Below are 26,003 nucleotides of genomic sequence, written 5' to 3'. Positions count from 1 at the left end.
AACAATGCTATTTTATACGGCATTTTCCCTAAAGTATTAATGCCAACGGGTTGCTTAAGTTGCATTTCTGTACCCCACAAAAAATCGAGTATGCTCTGTGTTGCTTGGCCACATAGCTATATATCTTCGAACCATTTCCACCATATTTATTCCTTCAACATTCCCTTTCGTTATAAAAAAAAATCTCGTGATATGTTTGTTTTCGTAAATGGAATAATAACATGAATGGATTGTCCTTCATCTTTAACATTTTGCAGCTGCAGGTTTGTCAACTCGATACGCCGGCAGGCTCCCGCAAGTCCCACTATCAATGAAACTTTTGTCAGGAAATAAGTTTTATCATCGGCTTCCAACAAAAAACGAGTTATGTCTTCTTTTCTTAAAATTCTCGATATTTTTGACCGAAATCCTTCCGATTTTCTTTTTAGAAATGCAATTAAATGGACGTACTTACTAATATCTGTATTTTTCTTCACTGATATAACTGAACGTAGCATGGAATAATATACCCAAAGTGATGAAGCCTTCCTATGTTTTGAAAGATGTTCAAAATATGCCAGGAGAACCTTTTCGTTACTACTATTCTTGATTCCTTTTCCTTTACACCAATCTTCAAGTTTTACATAGGTTTGCTCGTAGGTTTGTCTTGATTTTTCGGGAAGTAGGGAATCGACAACGTTTTGAGCAATGCCTTCAATATCCGAAGGGACAATTTCAGAATCAGAATCACCCATATTAATATTATTTTTTTTCATTGGCCGAATGGTATCTTCTTTAGATGGAGTGGTCAAATGCAATTATTATTATTTGTTTAGTATAATTAAACTATATTTAACTGGTTGGAAGAAATTGTAGCTGGTATATTCAAATAAAAACAGATTTAACCTTCCCCCACCACTTCATTTTAGCAGATAGGGCAAAATGGTTTAAACAAATTAATCCAACATTTGCTAATATAAAGATTATGCAATAATAATACCCCTTACCTAGGCAACATTTTGTAAAAATATAATTTTTTTTTGCCCTCTGGCAACTGTTTTAGGAACTTGGAAATAATTTCCAGCGATTTATAATGGCCCCTTTAGTAATATAAAAAGAAGAGCTCTTTTTAACGGTACACCCATTATAGTATTTTTTTAAATCACTTTACATAGTTTTTAAATTATTATTTTTTATTTACCAAATGAATAATATCCTGAACAATGACAATATAATAATATCCTTATAACATTAAAAACTAATTTTACCTAAATGTCTAGACAGTTTTCTGCCTCGTAGCCTATGGAAATTTTCCAAAATATACTTTCATAGAGCCCTCTTTTAGAAATCGATATACTACATTGATATTCCGATAGGAATGACAAAAGAATGAAGATGTAGTGGTATGAAAGATCTTGCGGTTTATCGAACAGTGAAAGGAAGTATATAGGGCATTCCCGGGCGAGACTATAGAGATATCCGGGCGATTTGAGCTATAAAATGTCCTGGAAAGGACTACAATGTTGTTTAGGCCGTAGTCCCTAACAAAAGATACTTTTTTACGTCAGAATTAATTTCATTTATACCAGTGATATCAATAATAAGAATCACTTCCACCGATAACTTCAATCTTAATCGTGGATGCTGAACAAGGCAAAACACAACAAAGAGATGCGATTCATAAAACCAGCGAAGCAGTACTGGGAAAATCCAACAAAAAGAAACAACCAGACTGGTTTAACGAAAAAAAAAGCATAGAACACATCAAGCCGTCACTGAAAATCCACCACAATGCAACACTAGCAGACAACTTTAAAACAGCCAACAATTATTATTATTATTCATGGCAGCGCTCTCCATTATAGTGGACAGCAAACTGCAGAAGAGAGATTTGGGCGTTAGATACAGATACGACGGCGGTCTGTTCAACATTAAAAAACTCAGGGCAAAAACACGTACAAAATTCATCACAGAACTTCAATACGCTGATGCCTGTGCTGTAGTTGCAAATAAGTCAAGTTGCAAGAAGTCGGCAAACATGTAGCATTGCCTTAATTATTGTACGATCACGGGTAGCTCCCATCGATAAACATCGGAGCGCTGCCTGGTAAGCGATGTTTATGATTTTATCTGTGGGGGAAGGACAATCTAAAAAAAGAGTCTATAGTAGTTCATTTTCAGAAATTTAATTTCTTTCTTAATACCAAATCGTGCACTTAGTGATGAGGTGTTCTGGTGTTTCCTCATTTTCCCCACAGAATCTGCATTTGCCGTTGTTCTTAGCTTTAACCTACTAAGGTGTTCCAAAGAATGTTCTTACTTAAATCAAGGAAAATCTTTGGTTTTTCTCGGTCGTAACTCCTGAGAAATTTCTTCCAGTGATAGACCGTGAGAGGGTTCCCTCTCCAGCTTATGGAGGGAGTGTTCCAGGTTCTTGAGTTCCGCTTTAAGTTGGTTTCCACTTCGGAAGCAGGACGGTTCTGGTCCAGTTAGTGGATTATTCGCTCCTTTTCTCTAGCTAGATTGTTTGCATGTTCATTACCTTCTATCCCTTGGTGGCCTAACACTCAGAGTAAAAGGACTTTATTTTCTTTGCCTAATTTTATCAGCATCTCTAGGCATTTAATTTAATTGTCTTTAATTAAAAAGAATGTCAGAGGAGAGGCGTCCAAAACAGAACCTCAATTGGACACCAGCTGGACGACGAAAAAGGGATAGACCACGCAAAAGCTGGAGAGAAGGAATAGACACTGAGCTAAAAGAACGAGAGCTCGAAGACTCTCTGGCTAGATAGGGAGCAATGGCGACTAGGCATGAGGAAGACCTCAAAGAACGTTTTAAAACCGATTGATATATATTCTCTAGACATTCTTTGGCCAACTTCGACATGATAGTTATTAACAAACAATACATTACAGCAATACCAAATATATTATAAGACTAGGAACAGAAATTGAAGCCAAATTTTTGAGATGGAGTTATACAAAATCCACATAAGTCGGTCCTTTTCGTTCAACAGCTTTGAACTACGCAAGCGAATTTGAAGTGCTTCGCGATTAGTTGATTTATTTCATACTGAACAGTAGAAGTAGTTTTCTATCTACCACGTAAATCAATTTAGCGTCTGACTATTTGCGCCTTTACTTATAAATTTAAATTTAATCTCTGACATATTTAACAAAGACAAGAAACGGATAGATATGACGAATATCTAAAATAACAGGTTGAAATAATGCTATTATAATAATAATAATAGCTCCCATATATAGCGTTTGACGCCTTGGGAGTAGCACGGTACAGCTTGCTATACTGCATCTTCTGATGCGTGTCAAAATGCGAATAATGACAGTAAGTAAGTAACGAAGTTGTGCAGTGCGTAATAATTTTAGTCTTTTTATAATAAAAAATCAACTTTTATATTTAACAAAGTAGATTTATTTTCCGGCCGACTGACGGTATAAAAGGTCAGAAAAATGTCAAAGGCCTCTCATCGAAAACTCGGCCATTGATTGTGAAATGAGGAGACGCTATTGAGAAGGGGTGCAAAATGTCAAAAGGGTATAAAGTCATGTGGGATGTTAGAGAGAAACGAGAAAAAAACTCATGTTTGTTAAATGGAAAACAGTTGACCTAAATGGAGATTTAAAGAATGCCTCAAGTTAATTTGGATCCTTTTAGTAAACAGAATATTTATTTTTGTGTTTCGGTAATTTTGAAATATTTTCTGTTTTCATGTAGTATTACATTTTTTGCTGGACTAACTCGGTCTTTTTATAACAGTATTTCGTTATAAAAAAGCATATTGTACAGGGTGTCTCCATTTCGTGTGCTTTGGGAGTAGAGATACAAAAATGCGGTTTTCATATTACTTTTCTATTTTTCTATAAAACTAAACACGTTGCGCAAATATTTGTCTTTAGTTCCTGAAATACAGGGTGAATTTTAAAATTTTGAATTTTTTGACTAATCTCGTATCTTGGTTATCCTATAAATTAATGAAAATTGAGTTCCGTAGAGTTTTTGACGTAGAATCCAGTGGCGTACCTAACTAGTTTTTCGCTGAGAGCTGTCATTTTCGAAATATGACTCAAATATTTTTTTTTTTTAAATGGGACAACTTGTATATTATGTTTTTATTTGTCTTACCTATGACCTTCTTAAAAATATATACTTTATACTTATTTTCATAAATAAGATAAAAAATGCATTATTTAAATTTTTAACATACCGGGTACGTCTCAAAAGTGGCTCACGCCTATAACTTTTTTATTTTTTCAGATAAAAAACGAGCTTTGGTATGTTAGTATATGACATAAATTAGGATTGGTTGACGTATTCAACTGTTTCCGGTCACTTCCTGTTTCACCGGAAATGACTACAATTTTTGATTTTTAAATGACACCCTCGGTATATTTTTACTTTATTCGAGAGAAAATAACACTCTGAATATAACGACATATCATATATCAACTTTTGATATTTTCGCTTAAAACAAACTTCTATTTTAAATTTCAATGTAGAGTGCCATGGCTGTGCTAAAAACACTAATTTTTAATCAAGGAGCCTTGGAAAAATAGATTTGATCGTCTAATGTTTTTCGTGTCTTGTCCTGGCCGGTTAAAAGATGCCCAAATCGTATTTTTAATCATACCTCAAATTTTTCAAAGGGAACGAGGGTGGTTTATTAGCATATTTGGAAAAAGCATTCTTTTACGAATAATTTGGTACCACACACTTGGTATTGATTGCTTGAATCCCTACCTATAAAAAGTAAATTAATTTTGTGTGGCGACCTGAATATTGACTTTTCCAATGTGTGTGCAGCTAAGTAGTCTCTCAAGTCCATTTTTCATTCTTTTGGTGTACTCATGCATGTTGACTCACCAACTAGAATAACTAAAACTGACTCTAGTACTATAGACTATGTCGTGTCGTTTTTTCACCCAAAATTCGTTGACTGTAGAGTCCTTCACTCGGATTTCTCTGATCATGAGGCAGTATTGACAAAGTTTTTGCCAAAATCCAAATGCAAAAATACCTCGCGCAAATTGGGCCGTTTTCTGATGAAAATTTTCTAAATTTTCACCACCTATGTCTAACCACTGAGTGGGTTGTCCTCTCGGCTGACGTCGATTCCGAATTTTCTAGATTTATGGATACCTTGTCTAATCTGGCGTACAAGGCGTTTCCTCTTAGGCCTATCAAAATTAAACAAGGTATACCCTGGTCTACTACAGGCTTGCGTATATCTGCAAAGAACATGCGCTCATTATCTCACCTTAAGAAATTCACGGACAGCGTCTTCTTTCATAATTACGTGAAACTTTATAGAAAGGTTTATCGTAAGACTATAAAAGCTGTCAAGGACATTTATTATAATGCGAGGCTAGCCAAAGCCGGTAATGGCGCTAAGGAGACTTGGGCTATTGTAAATGACTTAAGGTATAAGATTTCTTCGTCTGGCAAAGTCTTTAATTCACCTGAAGATTTAAACACTTACTTTGTTAATGTGGCTAAAAATTTAGTGAACACCATAACTCTTTCCCATGATTCACTTTCATATCTCCCTAAAGCAAATGAGAATTTACACAGTTTCTTCTTCACACCCGTAGCATTAGATGAACTCCGTTGTACAATTAATAGTATTAAAAACAAATCCTCATCTGGGAATGATGGGCTTACTCTCAAAATGATCTCTGAACTTACTGAACGCACATTAAACCATCTTACTACTTTAATTAACGAGTCATTTCAAAAAGGAGTTTTTCCAAACTGCCTTAAGAGCAATAATTATAATTATTGCTCTGTATAAAGGAGGTGATAAAGATGAAGCTTCGAACTATCGCCCAATTGCACTCCTGCCCACATTATCTAAGATCATTGAAAGATTGGTTAAAAAAAAGTTTCTATCTTTTCTCCTTAAATATAAAATACTTACTACCCATCAATTTGGATTTCTAAGTAACAGTTGCACAAATGATGCTATGTTCGACCTTTTTTAATAATGTATATTCTAGCCTGAATAACCATCACTCTACAGCTACAATTTTCTGTGATTTCTCTAAGGCTTTCGATTGTGTAAATCATAATATCTTAATTAACAAATTGCAATATTATGGTTTCAGGGGAGTGCCGCTCGAATGGCTTAAGTCATATCTTGGCAACAGAAGGCAGCTTGTGAGGATTGATACGTCTATGTCTTCTTGTAAGCCTATAGAATGTGGCGTCCCTCAGGGTTCAGTACTTGGCCCTATTTTGTTTCTGGTGTTTATCAACGACATTGCAAATCTAGACATTAGCGGTAAAATGTGCCTCTTTGCGGACGATACTAGTTTCACTTGGAGCGGCCCAGATGTTGCGGCATTATATGATACTATATCCAGTGACACCGTTAAGTCTTGGTGCGATTCTAATCTCCTATGCCTCAACCTATCAAAACTAAAGTTTTGTCATATAAAAGTACTATACAACCTTTTCTACTTAATAACACCACTAATGACGTCGTGGACTCTGTGAAATTCTTAGGACTTGTTGTAGACAATTTGTTAAAATGGGACTTTCACAGCGAAGCTCTATCAAAGCAACTAAGCGCTGCTTGTTTTGCGCTAAGATCAGTTTATAAGGAACTTAACTTCTCAACCTCTAGAATAGCCTATTATGCCCTTTTTGAGTCACATCTTCGTTATGCCCTTCCATTCTGGGGTACTTGTTGCGCAACAAAATTTGATCGTGTTTTCAGACTTCAAAAGATAGCAGTTCGATATTTATTGGGAAGATATTTATTGGGTTCGATATTTATTGGGACTGAACAGTAGAACTCACGGCCAGAATTTCTTTAAAAATTTGAAAATACTGACTCTTCCTTCTTTATCCATTTTTGAATCCGTTTGCTTAATCCGCAAGCACATATCTGCTATTCCCGAAAGACCATCTCATAACTATCCACTTAGGAATGCAGAGCACGATCTTTATCTGCCAACCCCGAGCTCAGAACTAGTTAAAGGTTCAATACTGTACAATGCCAAAAAAATGTACACTCATCTGCCTTTGAATATCAAGTCGCTTTCATTCGTTCCCGCATTTCGCAAAGCTCTAAAATCATACTTACTGGAGAGAGCCCTATATGCAGTAAACGACTATTTTGTTGATGTTTAATTATGAAATAAATTTTGAATTTTAAAATTTTGACCATCTCACACACTGGTCAAAGGTCAAGTATTTAATATTTTATAACTCTAAAACTATATCTATTTACTGCGTACTGTTCTAAAATTATCCATGTATATTCTTTTTGTAATTTTAAAGACTTAATTTTTTTTGAATTGTATTATTTGTATTGTGTATTTTTTGTTGTTTGTGTTTTTTGTGATTTTGTTGTTTGTGAGTGCTTTGTCGATGAAGCTGTTTTGGCTTTTAGTACAATAAAGCGTTGTTTGTTGTTGTTGTTATTTCGAGTCAAAGTGTCATTATGAACCGCATGTTACTAGTTCAAATAAACCATATACGAAAATGTCAAAAGTTGCAAAAAATGCCAAATCTCGTTCATTTGTCTGAAAAAAATAAAAAGTTATAAGGGTGAGGCACTTTTGAAAAGCACCCGGTATATTAACAATATCTAACTATCCATCTTACTAAAAAAACTCTAAAGACATTCGTATAAGCTCCAACACATCTGTATTTCTTAAACTTCGGAAAGGAATGCTGTCATGGCGTTTTAGTGCTGGTAATAAATCGTGTTTTTCATGCACAAAGCCTCTTAGAAAACAGCAGAGAGCAAGTTTTAAATATTTCATTATTCCAGTTTAGAAAACGGTGCTCTAGCTGCTCCGACGAGACCGTCGAACTACGTAGTTTCGAACTGCATAAAATAAATTTAATGCAGGTGCAAGTGCAGTTAATTGAAAGTGGAGAACGCCAAAGAAATTTAATACTAATGGACTTTGTTCGATGCGAGTCTATGGGGATTCGAGATAGAGAGCAGTAATTGCTGAGTAATTAATAAAACAAAGCTGTGCTGATTTCTTCGGTAGTGTTGTTTAAATGCATTACAAAAAGAACTGTAAAGTTTGTACGATTATTTTTAGAGGAAAAGTACAATAATATGATTTTTTTGTGTACAGGGTGGGTCTTAAATAAGTGCAAATATTTCAGGGCTGGTAGATATCGATGAACGAAACATATTTTCTCTTAGTCTAAAATAACAGAGATATTTTGCTTTGAAAATTTAAAAAAATTGATTTTCGCTTAAATTTTGAGAACCGCTGAATCTTTTCTGGGTTGTCCTTCTTGTAAATTTAATCTACTACCTATGTTGTCATATTGTAAAGATATGTTTTTTCACTAAAAATTAAAAACATTTCCAAAAAATTTAAAAAAAATATTGTAGTTGTGTTTTCTGTTTCGACAACAAACTAGAAACTCGAAGTCTACCAAAAGCTGTAAAAACTAATGCAGGGCAATGGGGTTAAAGACTCTGGGTGCAGACATTTTGGGCTTACCAGTATCACAGACCAGTATGATTGTAGCTACCATGAAAAATCGTTCGAAAACAAGGTTTTGAAAAATCAGGTTTCTTAATAAACCAAAGTCATTTAAAGTATTAAATCACTCTACAGGGTGGTCCGAACTGTATTCCCGAAACTTCGGCAGCATATTCTGCAGATAAAAATAAGTAAAAAAGTTCGTATAAATGTATGTATTAAAATGCTTAGTTTCCGAGATACCCTGTATAGAAGTTTCATTTTTATTTCGATTTTTTCCACGGAATTTCTGAAGTAACGTCAATATTTGGATGAAAATTGGTATCTGTGAGTTTTTTGACATGAGAAATTTGATTTTGATGTCAATATGATTCCTACTTGTAGAGGGCGCCACCTACACATTTTTTAACTGGGTTGAAGAGTAATATCTTTTCGTCCGTATCTGTATAAAACTACCGAGTAAAAAATATATATTTACCACGTTTTTTACGTGAAAAAAGTGAGTAATGGTTCTCGAGATATTTAGAATCGAAATTATCGATACCTGTCATCATTGACATAAATTAAACATGTTGACTAAATAGTTATTAGACTGATTTTATAAATTTAAAATCTTTTTATGCCAAAAGTTCAACAGAAACTGTTTTATCATAACTTTTTCGAAGAAAAAATAAAATGTTCCCAAATTTATCATTTTAGTCAAATTACTATCTACTCAACATGTTTATCTTTTGTCAATAATGACATGTATTGACTATTTCCATTCTAAATATCTTTAAAACGGTTGCTTAAAGCGATTTTTACCAAGTAACATTTTTAACGTTGAAAATAACGGAAATGTATATTTTTTTACTCAGTAGTTTTATACAGGTATGGACGAAAAATTATTACTCTTAAAAACAGTTAAAACACATGTAGGTGGCGCCCTCTACAAATAGGAATCATATTGACATCAAAATCATCAAATTTCTCATGTCAAAAAACTCCCAAACACCAATTTTTATCCAAATATTGACGTTACTTCATAAATTATTTGGAAAAAATCGAAATAAAAATGAAATTTCTACACCCTGTATCTCCAAAACTAAGGATTTTAGGACATACATTTATTTATACGAACTTTCTTACTTATTTTTATCTGAAGAATATGCTGCCGAAGTTTCCGGAATACAGTTCAGACCACCCTGTATATTCTAAATCTGCATAAAATTTCCTACAAATACTGAAATTTTCATAATTTTTCATCCATGTTTGTTATTTTTCTAAGAGACTTGAAATGTTCTTCATTTTGGAACAACATTTTGGACATAAAGAAATGCAGAATTGAAAAGACATTAAATTATTAATTATTATTTAAGTTTCAAAACAACTTTACACGTATCAAAATTACCCAAACAAAAATTACAAAACAATAATTTGTGTGTATATTTAGTTATATTTTTCTTATAGATTTTAGTTACACATTTACGTCCTTACACGATTTGACAAAGGTCAGGATATCGTAAATCCATATTTCCCAGTAATTAATCACTGTTCCATTCATTCACAAATCGACTAAATACAATGACGTTAATGAAAGCTTTTCATCATTAATCTTCTATGAACGCATATAAAAAGTAATCGATAATGAAAATATACTTCATCAACGATTTAAGGAAATTAGTATAACTTTATAGAAACATCATTAGTTTTTTTTCAAAGTAAGATTTGGGAACCCTTGAAAGTTTGGCAACTTAAAACAGACACTTAATACCGTATGATTGAAAAAACGGCGTCCAGTTGGCTTGGAAATGAACATCGTCACAAATGACATGAATGTCGCTGTCATTTTACATATAAAATGATAGCAACCTTCATTTCATAGCCATCAATGACGCTTTTTTTCGATCATCTTATAGGTATTTTTGTAATCAATTACAAAAAAAGTCGAAATATACCAATAAACTGCAAATATCATCATTTCATTTATTAACGCTCTTGATAAAAAAAAATTCAAAAAAATTCTGAAAAACAGAGAACATGCATTTCAATGTTAATTAAAACACAATTACATTTTGTTTTTACCTTTATATTGTACCGGTAATCCATCAAAATATGTTTTTTTTTTAATTTCAATTTATTTCGCTACATGTACAAATGTCCTTTAGCTAATTTTAATTAACAAACAATCATATAATTGGACAGTTTTGATATTTGCTATGATACGTGATTGGAGAAATATACAATTTTTATTGCTTTTTATTTTATAAACATACCTACTAAGGAGAGTGAGGAAATAACTTAATATCAAATACCTTTAAACTATCAATAGTTTTATTAAATAAATAAATTTAGAAAAAATAACAGCTAGGTGTACCTAAATCATAAAAATTAATAAGAAATAATATACTCACTATTCACTTTATAATTTTAGAACTGTTCATACTTAAAACACTAAACAATTAATCTGATTAGTTCACATATCTCTTATTATTATCCATATTAATTTATATGATTTAGGATTAACACAAGTCAAAATCTCCTCAAATCAGCCTCAACCATCTCATCTCTTCGAACAACGTCTGCCCTATGACCGACGGGTAGGGTGCTATCTTCACCCCCACAGCCTCCAAAGCCACCACCTTGTCCTGAGCCTTCCCCTTTCCTCCGGAAATTATAGCCCCCGCATGTCCCATCCTCCTACCAGGTGGCGCAGTCAATCCAGCTATAAACGCAACCACCGGCTTGGCGCTAACACCAAAATTATGCTCTTTTAGGAACTCGGCAGCTTCCTCCTCGGCAGATCCTCCTATTTCACCGATCAGTACAATCCCCTTGGTTTCAGGATCTTTCAAAAATATATCTAGACAATCCACGAAATTGGTACCATTAAAGGGATCACCGCCAATGCCGACACAAAGCGACTGACCGAGACCGACTTGGGTAGTCTGGTGGACAGCTTCGTATGTCAAAGTTCCCGAGCGGGAGACTATGCCCACAGAGCCTTTCTTATGAATGAAGCCGGGCATGATGCCGATTTTGCATGCCTCTGGGTGGATGATGCCCGGGCAGTTAGGGCCAACAATGCGCGATTTTTGCTGGTGGAGTAGGCGGTACTTGATTTTGACCATGTCGTGTTGAGGAATGCCTTCGGTGATCACGACGATTAAGGGTATTTCGGCGTCAATGGCTTCGTTGATCGCTTTGCCAGCTCCTGGAATAGAAAAAGGTATTACTTTTCGTCATTTATCATATTCAAGAGTATCTTAAGACGGGTAATCAGGCCCGTTCCTGGGGTACCTGGCGCCTACGTGCAGCATTCTTTGGTGCGCCGTTTTTATATTTAAATCAATTATATATTTTAATCTTAATCTCAAAAATTTCTCTTGACAATACATGTATATTATTTCGTATATTTTGTATTTAAAAAAAGTATAAAAACATTTATTAAATAAATAAAACAAACAAAACCACAAATATTTAGTAACAAAAATAGTACCCTAAAGAAAAAAAACTGATCCATTTTATATGAAATACATAAAAACAATAAACTAAAATTCGGAAATAATACACATGTACTGATTTCTTTCGAAAATCGACAACTATGAAACTATGAACCCTTCCCCGACACAAACAGTACATTGTGAGACAGGAAATTGTAGAGAGAAACAAGCCCTATAACATAGGATATAACATTTTAATAAACAGTGTTTTCCATAGTATCAATAAAATGAAAAATATACAAAATAATATACATGTACTGATTTCTTTCGAAAATCGACAACTATGAAACTATGATCCCTTCACCGACACAAACAGTACATTGTGAGACAGGAAATTGTAGAGAGAAACAAGCCCTATAACATAGGATCAACATTTTCATGAACAGTGCTTTCATTAAAATCAATAAAATAAAAAATATACGAAATAATATACATGTACTGATTTCTTTCGAAAATCGACAACTATGAAACTATGATCCCTTCCCCGACACAAACAGTACATTGTGAGACAGGAAATTGTAGAGAGAAACAAGCCCTATAACATAGGATCAACATTTTCATGAACAGTGCTTTCCATTAAATCAATAAAATGAAAAATATACGTACATTGTACATTATACATTGTATAATATACATGTACTGATTTCTTTCGAAAATCGACAACTATGAAACTATGAACCCTTCCCGGACACAAACGGTACATTGTGAGACAGAAAATTGTAGAGAGAAACAAGCCCTATAACATAAGATACAACATTTTAATGAACAGTGCTTTCCATAAAATCAATAAAATACAAAATATACGAAATAATATACATGTACTGATTTCTGTCGAAAATCGACAACTATGAAACTATGAACCCTTCCCCGACACAAACAGTACATTGTGAGACAGGAAATTGTAGAGAGAAACAAGCCCTATAACATAGGATCAACATTTTCATGAACAGTGATTTCCATAAAATCAATAAAATACGAAATAATATACATGTACTGATTTCTTTCGAAAATCGACAACTATGAAACTATGATCCCTTCCCCGACACAAACAGTACATTGTGAGACAGAAAATTGTAGAGAAAAACAAGCCCTATAACATAGGATACAACATTTTAATGAATAGTGCTTTCCATAAGTCAATAAAATAAAAAATATACGAAACAATATACATGTACTGATTTCTTTCGAAAATCGACAACTATGAAATTATGATCCCTTCCCTGACACAAACGGTACATTGTGAGACAGGAAATTGTAGAGAGAAGCAAGCCCTATAAGATAGGATACAACATTTTAATGAACAGTGCTTTCCATAAAATGAATAAAATGAAAAATAAATAGATGAGATCAATGTGTTGCCGACAGATAGCCCTAGACTTGTTTATTCGGTGCGGCCAACGCAAAAAAGACGTTAAGCAATCTTTATCCTATGATGGTTTAAGTATTTGTTTATTGGCAAGAAAGCGTATCGGTTTTTTATTACAAAGTACTGATTGACCCTTTGATTTTGCGCCCCCAAAATGTTGCGCCTACATGCGTGCACGCGCTGCACGCTTGCCAGGAACGGCCCTGCGGGTAATCATCTGTCAGTGTCGTTGAAGAAGACAGAATGACTGATTCGAAGTTACTGGACAACTATTGAATCCGGAATGAACAAAATATAAGCCAAAAAACGTCCACTTTCCAGGAATGCATCAAAAGCGAAAAATTTGAGCGCCAAAGTATAGGCTTGGTGCATTCTCCGGCGGTGCTGCCACCATCCAAACAACTAAACAACTAGTAGGTACTTACAAATACACGGGTTTAAATAGCGAGAATACGGAAAATGTATTATTTAATTATTCTATAAGTGTTAGGAAGTATAATTTGTGAAAATTCTAAAAATTAAAATAAAAAAGTAAATATTTTGATATCTTCAGGTCTAACTTGTACTGTCATTTATAATTTCAATTAAAAAAAACTTTTTAGATGAGTTCAACTACGTTAGCGAGCATAATTTTAATCACCGGTTTTGCTAGTGGAGCATATTGGGATTGGGGCTATAACGAAATTTTTCTTTGTACGATTTTTAACGAGAACAAAAAAAACATTCTTTGTACGATTTTTAACGAGTCTAAAAAAATGTCAAGTGTTTAGTGTTCATTAATTGCAAAAAATTAAAATATCATTTTAGTGTATGTGTCCATATTAAACTCACCTGCAGGTGGAACAAATACAACAGTAGCTTCTGCCCCTGTAGCTGCCTTAGCTTCTTTAACGCTATTAAACACCGGCAACCCCAAGTGGGTTTTACCCCCTTTTCCTGGAGACACTCCGCCAACGAATTTAGTACCATAATCCAGCGCTTGTTTGCTATGGAAAGTACCCTGTTTCCCAGTAAACCCCTGGCAAATAACTTTCGTATTTTTACCAATTTTCAGGTTTTCTCTGGTAACATCATAACTATAAGTACGAATAACTCGTAAAACATACCGGTTTTTCTTAATAGTGTGATTAAAAAAGAATGTCATTGTCATTAATCAACAAATAAATATATTTGACAGTAAATTGTTTGATGACAACGGTTTTCAAAACAAAAAAAAACTAAGGAAATATTGGAAATAAACGTGACAACATCGCGTTAAAAGTCCACATAACCTTATCACAACATAGCCCGATTAGAATTATTACTGCTTTTTCTTTTGGTTTTTGTTGATTCATGTCTAATTTCTGTTTTAAAAAATGTTGAACACTAGTGTAGCTAATAGAAGATTCCAAACCTTGATGAAAATATTGAACACTGCTAAATCAGACTCAATAATAAATAGTACAAGGGCCTATGTAACTAAGGACAGTGTTGCAATAGGAAACATTCTTAAAGAGATCAAAGAAGTTAAATGTCCCTACTACGTACCAAGACTTTACTGTAAGTTCCTTAAAATATTCTAAATAACTTTTAATACATCAATGAATGTTTTTGCATATAGATACAGATGATTTACCTCAAAGTAGTCTTCATCATTTGAAATGGATGATGCAAAAAGATCTTTTGGGTCAGGATATGTTCCTTATAGGTCCTCCAGGACCTAAAAAGAGGTTTCTAGCAATGCAGTATATAGAATTAACTAATAGAGAACATGAATATGTTGCCCTAAGTAGGGACACCACAGAAAGTGATTTAAAACAACGTCGTGAGATAATTGGCGGTACAGCAAAGTATTTTGATCAAGTAGGTAGAACTTTTTGTTAAAAAAACTTATTCACTTATTCTAATTCAATTTAAAATATAAGAGTGCTGTAAAAGCTGCCACAGAAGGACGAATTCTGGTCCTTGAAGGTGTGGAAAAAGCGGAAAGGAACGTGTTGCCGGTTCTGAACAATCTTCTGGAAAACAGGGAGATGCATTTGGAAGATGGCAGGTTGCTTATACCCGCTGAAAGATACGATAAATTACTGAAGGTATGACACGATTTTTTTGCAGCTGGAGACTAAAAGAACGCGAAAAAATCGAGAAATTGTTTTTAGAAATACGGCATTGAGGATTTGGAGAGGTGGAAATTGGTCAGAGTTGACGAAAATTTCCGAGTGATTGCTCTAGGACTACCTGTTCCCAGGTAATTATAAATGAAACAATTTTCCTACTGTCCTAGAATACAAGACAATATTTCGGCACTACTTTTTTGAAATGAAACATATTATTATTATAAATAAAGTGATATAAAAATTATCACAAGTTTGGTAATTTTTATTGTTATGATTTTGCAATATTTGTTATCTTAAATTTCGGGATTTTTCCTAAAATACGCGACAAATAGTTAACAACGACAGCAGTGCCTCCACGTGAGTTTATATTACGTCGCCATCTCTTGAAATTAATGTAAAACATGCGACGGTAAGGAAACTGTATTATAGTTGTTTCGATATTTCAGTATAGATGGAGCCACAGATATTTAAATAAATTTTTATTAAAATGGTTTAGAGAAATGTCCATTTATTATTTATTACATAATGTTTTCTTTAGAAATATAATGAATGCAATAAAAATACTGATATTATTATTAACTCTTAGTTATGCTTTATAAATAGTGTTGTGTGCATTGCCTCTAGATGTAACAGTGCCTCAAAAATTTGGCGCTTAAATTTAAAAATTGGAAACTTTTGCAAAACATTTTTTTATCTTTGCAGATACAGAGGTAATCCTTTAGATCCCCCGTTAAGGTCTCGTTTTCAAGCTAGAGACATATCTTCAGCTTCATATCAGGTAAGATTAAGGTCAACTTTGTAATTGGCAATAATTAACAATATTTTTAAGCTATGATTTGTTTCATTCAACTAAAGTTTTTCTCGATATTATTTTTTTTAAAAATAGTACATTTTTTACTGCGTTTTGGCGAAATTTCAAAAACCCAAAAAGTACTACAAAATCGGTTAGTTTTATAAAAAAAAACATATTTTTTTGTTTGTAGTTATTCTGAAAATTAACCGTTTTATTTTAAAAATACAGAGTCATCCTCTTAGTCTTTTGTCTTGTATTTTTTTTCACATAACTAAAAATAGTGGAGTGCCCAGAGACTTTTACCTCGGAATTCAATTACTGTGAATGTATTAATGCAATTTTTACCAATTTTTTTTTCGTTGCTTTTAATTTTTTATTTTAGTAAATTCTTAGGTTTTTGCAAGGAGAACAAAAGTTTGTATTGAAATGAAATTTTGTTTGCTTGTGTAAGTCAATTTAAAGCATTTTCCAAAATTATATAGAGTTCTACAGGGTGTCCCCAAAAAAAGTTATCCCATAAAGGGGGCTTAAAGCACTCCACTAAAAATTTTGCTATTTATTTAATATTTCCGTATGCGGTGCTTAACAGCAAAACAAAAGTTTCAAAACAAATATGGTGAAGTGGAGAGTAAACATAAACAAACTCTCGTGACATTTTCCCCCATCACGTGGCCTCAGATCATCATCTAACCCCGAGCCGTATCGGTTGACAAGGTTTCGCGAACCGGAGCGCATCATCGATTCGCATCGGGGGGCATATCGCGTCGCCAGACGTTTCATTTTCTCTATTTCCTGTCGTCGTCAGTGTCGCTTGCACTGGGACACTTTCTGTGCGACCCAGTGGGGGTTGTGGCGACGCTCTAAGGGATAGAGGGTGTAGTGAACTCCAGGTGAGTATAATTAATTTAAAAGTTTGCTCTGTTTTGTCAATTCGTTTCCAGAAAATGGTTGGTTTTATTGTTGTTTTGTAGATTCTTTTCTTTTTATTAAAATTGTTTTTTTGTGCAAATAGCTTCATTTTTTAATATTCAAAATATATGACATTTATATTTTAACCTAACCTAACTGACAATTTTTTTTTCTTCTGTTTTATTTTTGTTTTGAGAAAATTTGATTTTTTTAATTTTATTTTTTTTTAATTTGATTTTTCTTAATTTTCTTTTACAATCTTTTTTAATAAATTTTTATTTGTAAAATAATTGTAATATGTGTATTCGTATTTTTTTCTGATTTGTTACTTTGCTGCATATCATAAGAGATAAATGCAATTTCATTTCGTTTTATCTTTTGTAACTTTTGAATTATCAATCATAAGATTTAAGCCTAGTTTTTTTTGTAATTTTAAAATTTTATTATATTTCTTTTGTGGTAAATTTATCTTAAATTTTGAAACTTTTCATATTTAAATTTTTTAGTAGGTTTCTATTTTTCTTAACATTTACTTTTTGCTGTGCACTTTAAATCTTGTTTTTATCAGCAATATTGTTATTATGCATTTTTATATATGTTATTATTATATATTTTAGCATTAAAACATGGGCATATTTTTTTAAATGCTGTCTAAATATCTTTATTTTTTTAAAAAATGTTGTTATTTCACATTCTTTTCTGTCCAAGTTTTAAATAATATTTAGTGTCTAAATATATATTATCATTTTTATATTAAATTACTGTGTCTCTTTTTTTATTATTTCATTAATGAAAAAATATTTTTTTTATCATTTTTGTATTTTTTTTCTATAAGTGCTTTTATTATTTATTCTCCTTTTTTGTTTCTTTTGATGTAGTTTTTTTATAACAATACGATTCAAATATGCAGCAGAATATCTGGTAAAATATAAACGGTTATATTTTATACAGGGTGAGTCTTAAAGAAGTGCAAATATTTTCAGGGCTGGTAGATCTCGACAAAAGAAATATATTTTCTCTTTTCCCCGTTTTTCAGATAAATCCAAAATAGCTGAGATATTTTTTGGTGAAAAAAAAATTTTTTGCTTAAATTTTAAGAAACGCTGGATTTTTTCTTTCCTCTAAATTCCGAATATTAAAAAAAATTCCAGTTTTTTTTCGAAAAATACATTTTTAAATCAAAAATTTCCAGTAAAAAAAACTCATAGACATATTTCTGTGACCGAAATATACCGCCCTTAAAAATATTTGCACATATTTAAGACTCACCCTGTAGGATGTCACCGATTCATATTTTTTATTATATTATGGAATAGCTATTAATATATTACAAACTTTTTGAATTATTTGATATCGCGAGGATATTTTTTTTCAATCACACTATAAATTTTATTATAGTTTTGGCTTAAATGGTACCACCACGAGATACATATCGACCTATTGCTGCCAAAAGTCACTAACTAACATTTTTCCGAACAACCAAATTCAATCACTAACTATGTTTTGAATCGGAGAATCGATTGCAAAAGTCATTAACTACGATTTCTGGCTATTTATGTTTTATTTTAATACCGAATAGTTACTATAGTCTATAAAATGAATAACTTTGAATTTTGACCGTTATTTTTTACCAACATGGCAAATATAAAATACCTCTGTCAATAAAGTTATTGATATTCTTTAAATTAAGTGACTGAACGAATCAGATAGGTAACTCCAGGTAACTCTAGAATAAGAAATAGAAAAGGAAAATTATAAAACAAGTCACAGTTCTGCCTCTTCTTGCAAAAATCAACACGAAATGGCATTTCTAAATATCAGTCCAATGCCGTCTCTAATAGAACAGCCACGGAGCGAGATTTATGACGTCACGCTAGTTAGATCCTACGGATTAATAAATATGTTGTAGAATACATGGAAAACATAATTATTCCTCGTGTTTTTGGTTTGTATTTTAAAAATGATATAGTTTACATGAAATATACATAATATACAGTTAATAAATACAATATATTATATACCTATTTATAGTAATAAATACTTTGGCAAATAAACTATGAACTATACAAATGCAGCAAATGTTTTACAATATACAAATAATGAATAGGTACATAAGATAATGGGTAAAATGTAAAATATATTTTAAATTTTGGTTTGAAAGTCGATTTAATTTAACAAAAAAACATTCAATATCTACTAATAGTGATGTATTATTATTTGCATTCACAAAATTTATATGTATATTGTGCAAGTATTAATGTTCGAAAAATTATATTTGCCAATAAAACAATATTATAGAAAAAAAGGCGTCAGAGATGGCTATGAAATAAAGATCGCAGTCATTTTATATGTAAAATTATTCTAAAATTTTTGATTTTCTTGGGATTTAGGTTCGGGAAAAACGCTGATTAAGTTTTCATTTGGTTTTTCATTATTTTTTTGGTTTAAAAAAAAAAAAATCATATGACACAGCATTGAAAAAAAACGTTTCGGCTAACATTATAGCCTTAACGTTTTTTTAGCGTTTTTATTTATTAACTGTATATATATATTTTATATTAACTTATTTATATTAACTATTTATATTAACTGTATATTATGTATATTTCATGTAAACGAAAATCTAGGATCTAGTGGGGTTGCAGTCGGTGTGACTGCAACCCCACTAGATCCTAGATTTTCTTTCTTTCTAGTCAGTCGAGACTACTTTCGGCTTTCATGTAAACTATATCATTTTTAAAATACAAACCAAAAATACGAGGAATAATTATATTTTCCATGTATTCTACAACACATTAATCTGTAGTATGTAAAGCGTGACGTCGTAAATCTCGTTCCGAGGCTGTTCTATTAGAGACGGCATTGCGTCAGAAACACATCTATGAGGCTTTTAAAAAAAATATATTTTGGTAATATGGCAACATAGACTGAATTCCAATGGTTCCCAATTTTTTTTAATTTTCAAAGTGAAATAACTCGGTTATTTTGGACTTATTTGAAAAACGACAAAGATAAAATATACTTCTTATATCGAGATCGAGATCTACCAGCTCTGAAAATATTTGCACATATTTAAGATTCATCCTGTATAAATTTTTATAACTGGATATTTATTTACTTATTAATTTCTTTATATTTCTTCTGTTAAAACAACTAGTATATATATTTTTTATATTGAATAAATTTATACAATTTTCAGATACTATTCCCGACCTTAAACTAAAGCGAATGCTGTTCCTCGAAAATATATCCCGAAATGGTGACTCACTGGGAATCTAGCCAACGTCCCCTTTACATCAGGACCATCTGGAAAGACGGGCAACACCATGTCATCTTTGACAAGTCCAAAGAACGTCCCGTTGACTTCGTACCCTTCAAAAACACTTCCAGATCCCAACCTGGTCGTAGAACTTCCAAAAGTGCCACTGTAAAGATGTCCTCCATGAAAGTGTTACTGTCTGGCGTAGCCAGATTCAAAAGTGTCGACCAACCCGCTAGAAACAAAGAAGATGGTATAGATTTCATGGTAACTCCTTTATCCAATCGTCCAGTTACATCCAAGAAGGAGATGGTCCTAAATTCTGTCCAAGGCACTCGACCTCCAGGTCTGTGTAAATTAGCAACCATAGATTCTGGATTTGGGGATTTAAAAACTACCGAACAACCAGTTTTTGTTCCTAACAATCCCCTAAGTGATAAAGTATTGGTTTGGCTGGATTTGGCTACCCAGTCTGGCAATATTGATAAAGAAGTGGCTCCTGTAAGGGTGATTCCGATCCATATTTTGGAGAAATCATCCAGAACCAGTCCAGTATCACCTCAAGAGCTTGCAGATTCATCCATACTGAAACAAGTAAATGATAATAACGCTTCTACAGAAGTGATAGTGTATAGTAAACAGGAGATACAAACTCAGGAAGAGGATTTCTATCATGTTTTGACACCAAGAGTAGGTGAGGATAGTGTATGTAAAGAAATTATGGATGGGAAGAAAGATGGTAAAGATATGATTGCCAAGAGACAGCTGCATATTTTTATGCCCAATCTACCCAAGAAGAGCAGCGAGTGTGATAGTAGTTTGTTAAGTAGTTTAATTTCTAGTAGGCTAAGCTAAAAATGTGTTGATTGATTAGAACAAAATACTTTTAACATCTTCTAAAAAGAAATAAAAAGCAGTTTCAAATGTACAGGGTGGTCGAAATTGGTCTGTTTTAACAGAGAAAACCTATTTCCTGACTAGATATAGCAAAACCGACATAGATGTCATAGGCTCGATTTCTGAGAAACGTTTAATGGCGTAAACCGCCTGTTGTTATTTTCACTGCCCACCGAGATATGTGGTCTTTTTGATTTTTTTACCATTTGGAAAATTGCCCATAACTTTTGTATGTCGCGAAATAATAAAATTCTGTAAAAACGTTCTTAAGGCACTTTTTTAACCACAATCCAGTGGCGTAGTCAGTTTTTTTTCTATGCTTGCTCTTTTTATCAGAAATAATGAAAAATATAATTTTTTAAATGGAAATTATAGGTGATCTGGTGTAATAAGACCAAAAGCTTGCCTAGTAGCCTTCTGTAATTCTTATCTCGTCCCAATGGTTTTTTCCTTACATATATGTAAGGCCTTTTAATTTCCTCCATAAAAAAGGTGGAAAGGGGTTACATCACAGGATCTAGCAGGCCAAGATATGGGATCCCTTGTTCCATTCCAATTTTCTCTAAATTCTCCATTTGATAGTGCAGTTGTAACCCTGGCTTTTTAATTGTAAATGGTAATACTAATATAGAACGTTGATTTACCTTTTCAAAAGTCTTTAATTATGCATTATCATGTATAAATAATGATATAGAATATTAAATTGTGATAAAAAAATAATTAGGCAACTAGGTTCACACAAAATCAAGGCCCGCTTCGATACAAAGATAAAAAACCTAATATTTCTCTCAGTCTTAGAAATAGATACACATAACTTTATATCGTTGGAAAGGGTTAAACAACAACAAAATTTTTTAAGTTAACAGCCAACTATGATTTCTATTTAAAAAATTATTTTTTTTATTATTTCTGAGAAAAAGAGCAAGCATAGAAAAAAACTAACTACGTCACTGGATTGTAGTTAAAAAAGTGCCTTAAGAACGTTTTTACAGAATTTTATTATTCCGCGGAATAAAAAAGTTATGGGCCATTTTCAAAATGGTAAAAAATTCAAAAAGACCCCGTATCTCTGATGGCAGTGAAAATATCAACAGGCGGTTTACACCATCAAACGTGTCTCAGAAATCGAGCCCATGACATCTATGTCGGTTTTGTTCTATCTAGTCAGGAAATCGGTTTTCTTTGTTAAAACAGACCAATTTGCCCAAACCAGAAACCAAACCCAGTACATGGAATCAATTCTGCCTGTCCAATAATAGAAATATTTCATAGAAAGACATAAGTATGTCAAAATATGTGTCATGTAACAACTATCATAGTGACAAATTACAAAAATTCTTTTTAAACTTTTTCAGCATGTAAAAAGTAGGGTTAGATGGCAAGGGATAAAAAATATCAAAGAGAAAATCTGCTAAGTATTTGGCTACACCATGACTAAATAATTAAATTATATTTGCCGGAAAAACGTATTTTTTGTATTTTTGATTAATTTTAAGGTAGGGTATATAGAACAAATAAATGATTCCGAATATTAAACAAGAATTTTTTAATGCTTTTTCAATGTCATGAACGAAAATTATTTTTAGATTTTGTTTGTATAATGTTCCAATAATACCTTTATCAAACCTGTCATCTAAATTGGGTTTCATATAAATTGGATGTCTTTATTTTTGTGACATATAGACCTAATATTATATTTTATTTCGAATGTATATTATTAATTTAATAAAAATTTAATATTAAATAGTTTTGCTTTAATGGATATACCTATAGTTCATATCAAATAAACTTTTAGTCGCGTGATTAAGCTTGACCGGCACAGTGTTGCCCACTTTTACATATTTTCTTTTAATCAAAATATTTTAGGAAGCAAAAATAAATTACTTCTAAATATATAAACAGATATTATTTACATCAACAAAACTCATCTTCTTAACAGCACTTAAACTGGGACATAAAAGGCCATTACTACCACTTTTTCAAAATATTCTAATAAAGTTGTGATGAGTTTTTTACGACTATTAAGCTTTCTTGAAACAATAATTCGAGAAGGAATGAGGCACCAGGGAAGCAATGTTTGGCCTGTCTATTCTCTTACAGAAATGTAGAGACCAACAAAAAGACGTAGACATTTGTTTCATCGACTACGAAAAGGCCTTTGATAAAATAGAACACACAGTGCTGTTTAACATCTTGCAAGAAAAAGGTTTAGACAAGAACGATATCCAATTCTTAAAAACACTATATTGAAATCAAACAGCATACATAAGGTTAGGGCAAGACGAAACAAACGAAATACCAGTACAACGTGGAGTTCGTCAGGGATGTGTACTGTCTCCCTTATTGTTTAATATATACTCCTGATATATATTCCATAAGGCCCTACAAGATAAAGGCATTGGCATAAAAATAAATGGCGTCCAATTAACAACCTTAGGTATGCAGACGATACCGCGATTATCGCTGACAACCCTGAGACTCTTCAAGAACACCATGAGACGGTTGGAAGCTTTTGAAATGTGGATCTACAGAAGACTCTTGAAAATACCCTGGACAGATCATGTACACAATAAAGAGGTTCTTGGGAGGCTTAACAAGGAAAGGGAATTAATTGCAAATATAAAAAAATCGGTAAAAAAACTTTTAAGTTAAACGGTTTTATCTTATGTGCACTGAAAACTAGAAAATAATAATAACAATTAGGTATTTTGAACTTCTAGTTCAGAAATATTTTAGTACTAGGCAGAATAGCTTTTAGGCATATTAGACTAAAATAAAAACGTGGGGCCCCTCTGAAATCCTACCTATGGCAAAGCATATCTTTATACTTTGGTAGATCATGAGCTCGGCGTTCGCTGGTGAAGCCGCCACGGCTGGTTATTGATTGTCAAAATCTCCAGTTACGATTATAGTAAGTCGATCTAATCCACACTTAGTATAGAAGAAAATATTACAGCAATAGTTAATGGGCCCCACGTTTTTATTTTAGTCTAATATGCCTAAAAGCTATTCTGCCTAGTACTAAAATATTTCTGAACTAGAAGTTCAAAATACCTAATTGTTATTATTATTTTCTAGTTTTCAGTGCACATAAGATAAAACCGTTTAACTTAAAAGTTTTTTACCGATTTTTTATTTTCTAGTTTTTAGTATTTAACGGAAATGCCTACCGAATATTCCTCATTCTATTTAATTCATTTAGTGCATCATTATTACATGGTTTTTTACCTGATAATTTATTACAATCTGACGCTCAGGTGTTTCTGACGCTAACAACTCTCTCTCTCTCTCTCTCTGTCGCGTTCTGATGCTAGCCTAGACTCATGACGCTCAGGTGTTTCTGACGCTAACAACTCTCTTTGTCTCTCTCGTTGTGATGCCAGCCTAGACTCATGACGCTCAGGTGTTTCTGCCGCTAACAACTCTCTCTGTCTGTCACGTTGTGATGCTAGCCTGGACTCATGACGCTCAGGTGTTTCTGACTCTACCAGCTGCCTTTGTCTCTCACGTTGTGCTATTAACCTGGCATCATGTTGCTCAGGTGTTTCTGTTGCTAACCGTTCTCTTCGTTTCTGTAGTCGACTATAGGTTTCATTTTCACTTTCTTTTGCACGTTTCGTTCTATACTTTTCTTTCGCCTTTTCGAGCCTTTTTCGTTGTGTAGCAGTTTCGTTTTTATTTTTGTTTGTTTTTTTAATTATTGTTTCCATGTTGTTCCCACGAGTAATGGACATTTTAACGGTCGACCCCCAGAGGTTCAGTAGAGGGGCAAGGCTATAATATACAACAAGAGGCGCCCAATCTTGAGGGGAAAACGCTTGCGACATTACATTTTTAGCCACCCTAATGCCATACAGTCTTCAGCACGTTTTAACCTATTACCTTGACTTGGGTGGCAAAGCTACCGCTAACTACGTAGGTACATCTAATCACCTATTTTTTTTATCTGTCCTTCTAACGTCACACAATCTTGGACTCAACTGTTCTGGACACGACTACTCATGCCCTCACCTAATACGCCATTTTGTAACGACGTCCATCATGGATTTAAATTTTGTCATAATCACAGTATTCTACTAGTGTGGCCCTTTCATTTGATACTCATATTGAGGAGGTTGTGGAAAAATATGAAATCCGCCATTTTGTACCAGCGGCTATATATAATATTGTATTGTCATCGGAACTAAAGGTGTGTACCAAATTTCAGATCAATCTGACAACAGGAAGGTACTTAAATTTCAATTTCTAATTTTGACCCAAATAAACAAACAAATAAATAAATACCACACGGGTCGAGCTAAATAAAACCGTTTAAAAAACGAAAAACAGCATACCTAGGCCATGCCATGCGCAGTAGCAGAGCAAATCTTCTGAAGTTGATTATAGAAGGAAAGGTAGAAGGCAGAAGAAGACTTGGGAGACGAAAGCACTCTTGGTTGAAAAACTTATGAGACTGGACTGGACTGAACTCACACGAACTGTTTCGAGCAGCACAGGATAGACAGTGTTTCGCCGCGATTGTTTCCAACCTTCATTCGAAGATGGTACTATAAGAAGAAGAAACAATTCGCACTAAAATATGTTTTAAAAAGAACAATGTTCGACTGCAAGGTCTGCTAGTAAAAAAATTTAAGCTTAAATTATCACAAAACAATTCATTTAAACCAAAAACTCGCAATACAAAACTAAAGTGTCGAAACGAATGACAATGTCAGAAAATAAATAAATAAATGTGGCAACTT

At 33.0% G+C, this 26,003-nt stretch overlaps 3 protein-coding genes across 3 annotated transcripts in view; 2 read left to right on the top strand and 1 right to left on the bottom strand.

Annotated features, from left to right (window-relative positions):
• Positions 1-10,565: 10,565 nt before the first annotated feature.
• Positions 10,566-14,482, bottom strand: LOC115876190 (succinate--CoA ligase [ADP/GDP-forming] subunit alpha, mitochondrial-like). The gene is made up of 2 exons (XM_030891888.1): positions 14,139-14,482; positions 10,566-11,652 (listed from the first exon to the last, which is right to left on the bottom strand). Exons 1-2 carry the CDS (start codon positions 14,455-14,457, stop codon positions 10,982-10,984), a joined length of 990 nt encoding a protein of 329 aa, XP_030747748.1. The 5' UTR covers positions 14,458-14,482; the 3' UTR covers positions 10,566-10,981.
• A 76-nt stretch (positions 14,483-14,558) lies between these two features.
• Positions 14,559-26,003, top strand: part of LOC115876167 (von Willebrand factor A domain-containing protein 8) — a 41,828-nt gene continuing 30,383 nt past the window's right edge. Inside the window, exons 1-5 of the mRNA XM_030891852.1 lie at positions 14,559-14,846; positions 14,908-15,149; positions 15,212-15,379; positions 15,446-15,534; positions 16,106-16,181. Of these exons, the coding sequence (XP_030747712.1) occupies positions 14,663-14,846; positions 14,908-15,149; positions 15,212-15,379; positions 15,446-15,534; positions 16,106-16,181 (759 nt within the window). The 5' untranslated portion in view covers positions 14,559-14,662. The remainder of the gene's footprint in view (positions 14,847-14,907; positions 15,150-15,211; positions 15,380-15,445; positions 15,535-16,105; positions 16,182-26,003) is intronic.
• On the top strand, positions 17,005-21,235 carry LOC115876193. The gene is made up of 2 exons (XM_030891892.1): positions 17,005-17,086; positions 20,305-21,235. The coding sequence occupies exon 2, from the start codon at positions 20,362-20,364 to the stop codon at positions 21,217-21,219; it is 858 nt and encodes a 285-aa protein (XP_030747752.1). The 5' UTR covers positions 17,005-17,086; positions 20,305-20,361; the 3' UTR covers positions 21,220-21,235.

The sequence above is a fragment of the Sitophilus oryzae genome, unplaced genomic scaffold (genome assembly GCF_002938485.1).
Source record: "Sitophilus oryzae breed Bouriz unplaced genomic scaffold, Soryzae_2.0 scaffold_1420_pilon_pilon, whole genome shotgun sequence".
NCBI classification, from domain to species: domain Eukaryota; kingdom Metazoa; phylum Arthropoda; class Insecta; order Coleoptera; family Curculionidae; genus Sitophilus; species Sitophilus oryzae.
The sequence above is the reverse complement of the archived record's forward strand: the minus strand, read 5'-3'. Positions and strand labels throughout refer to the sequence as shown.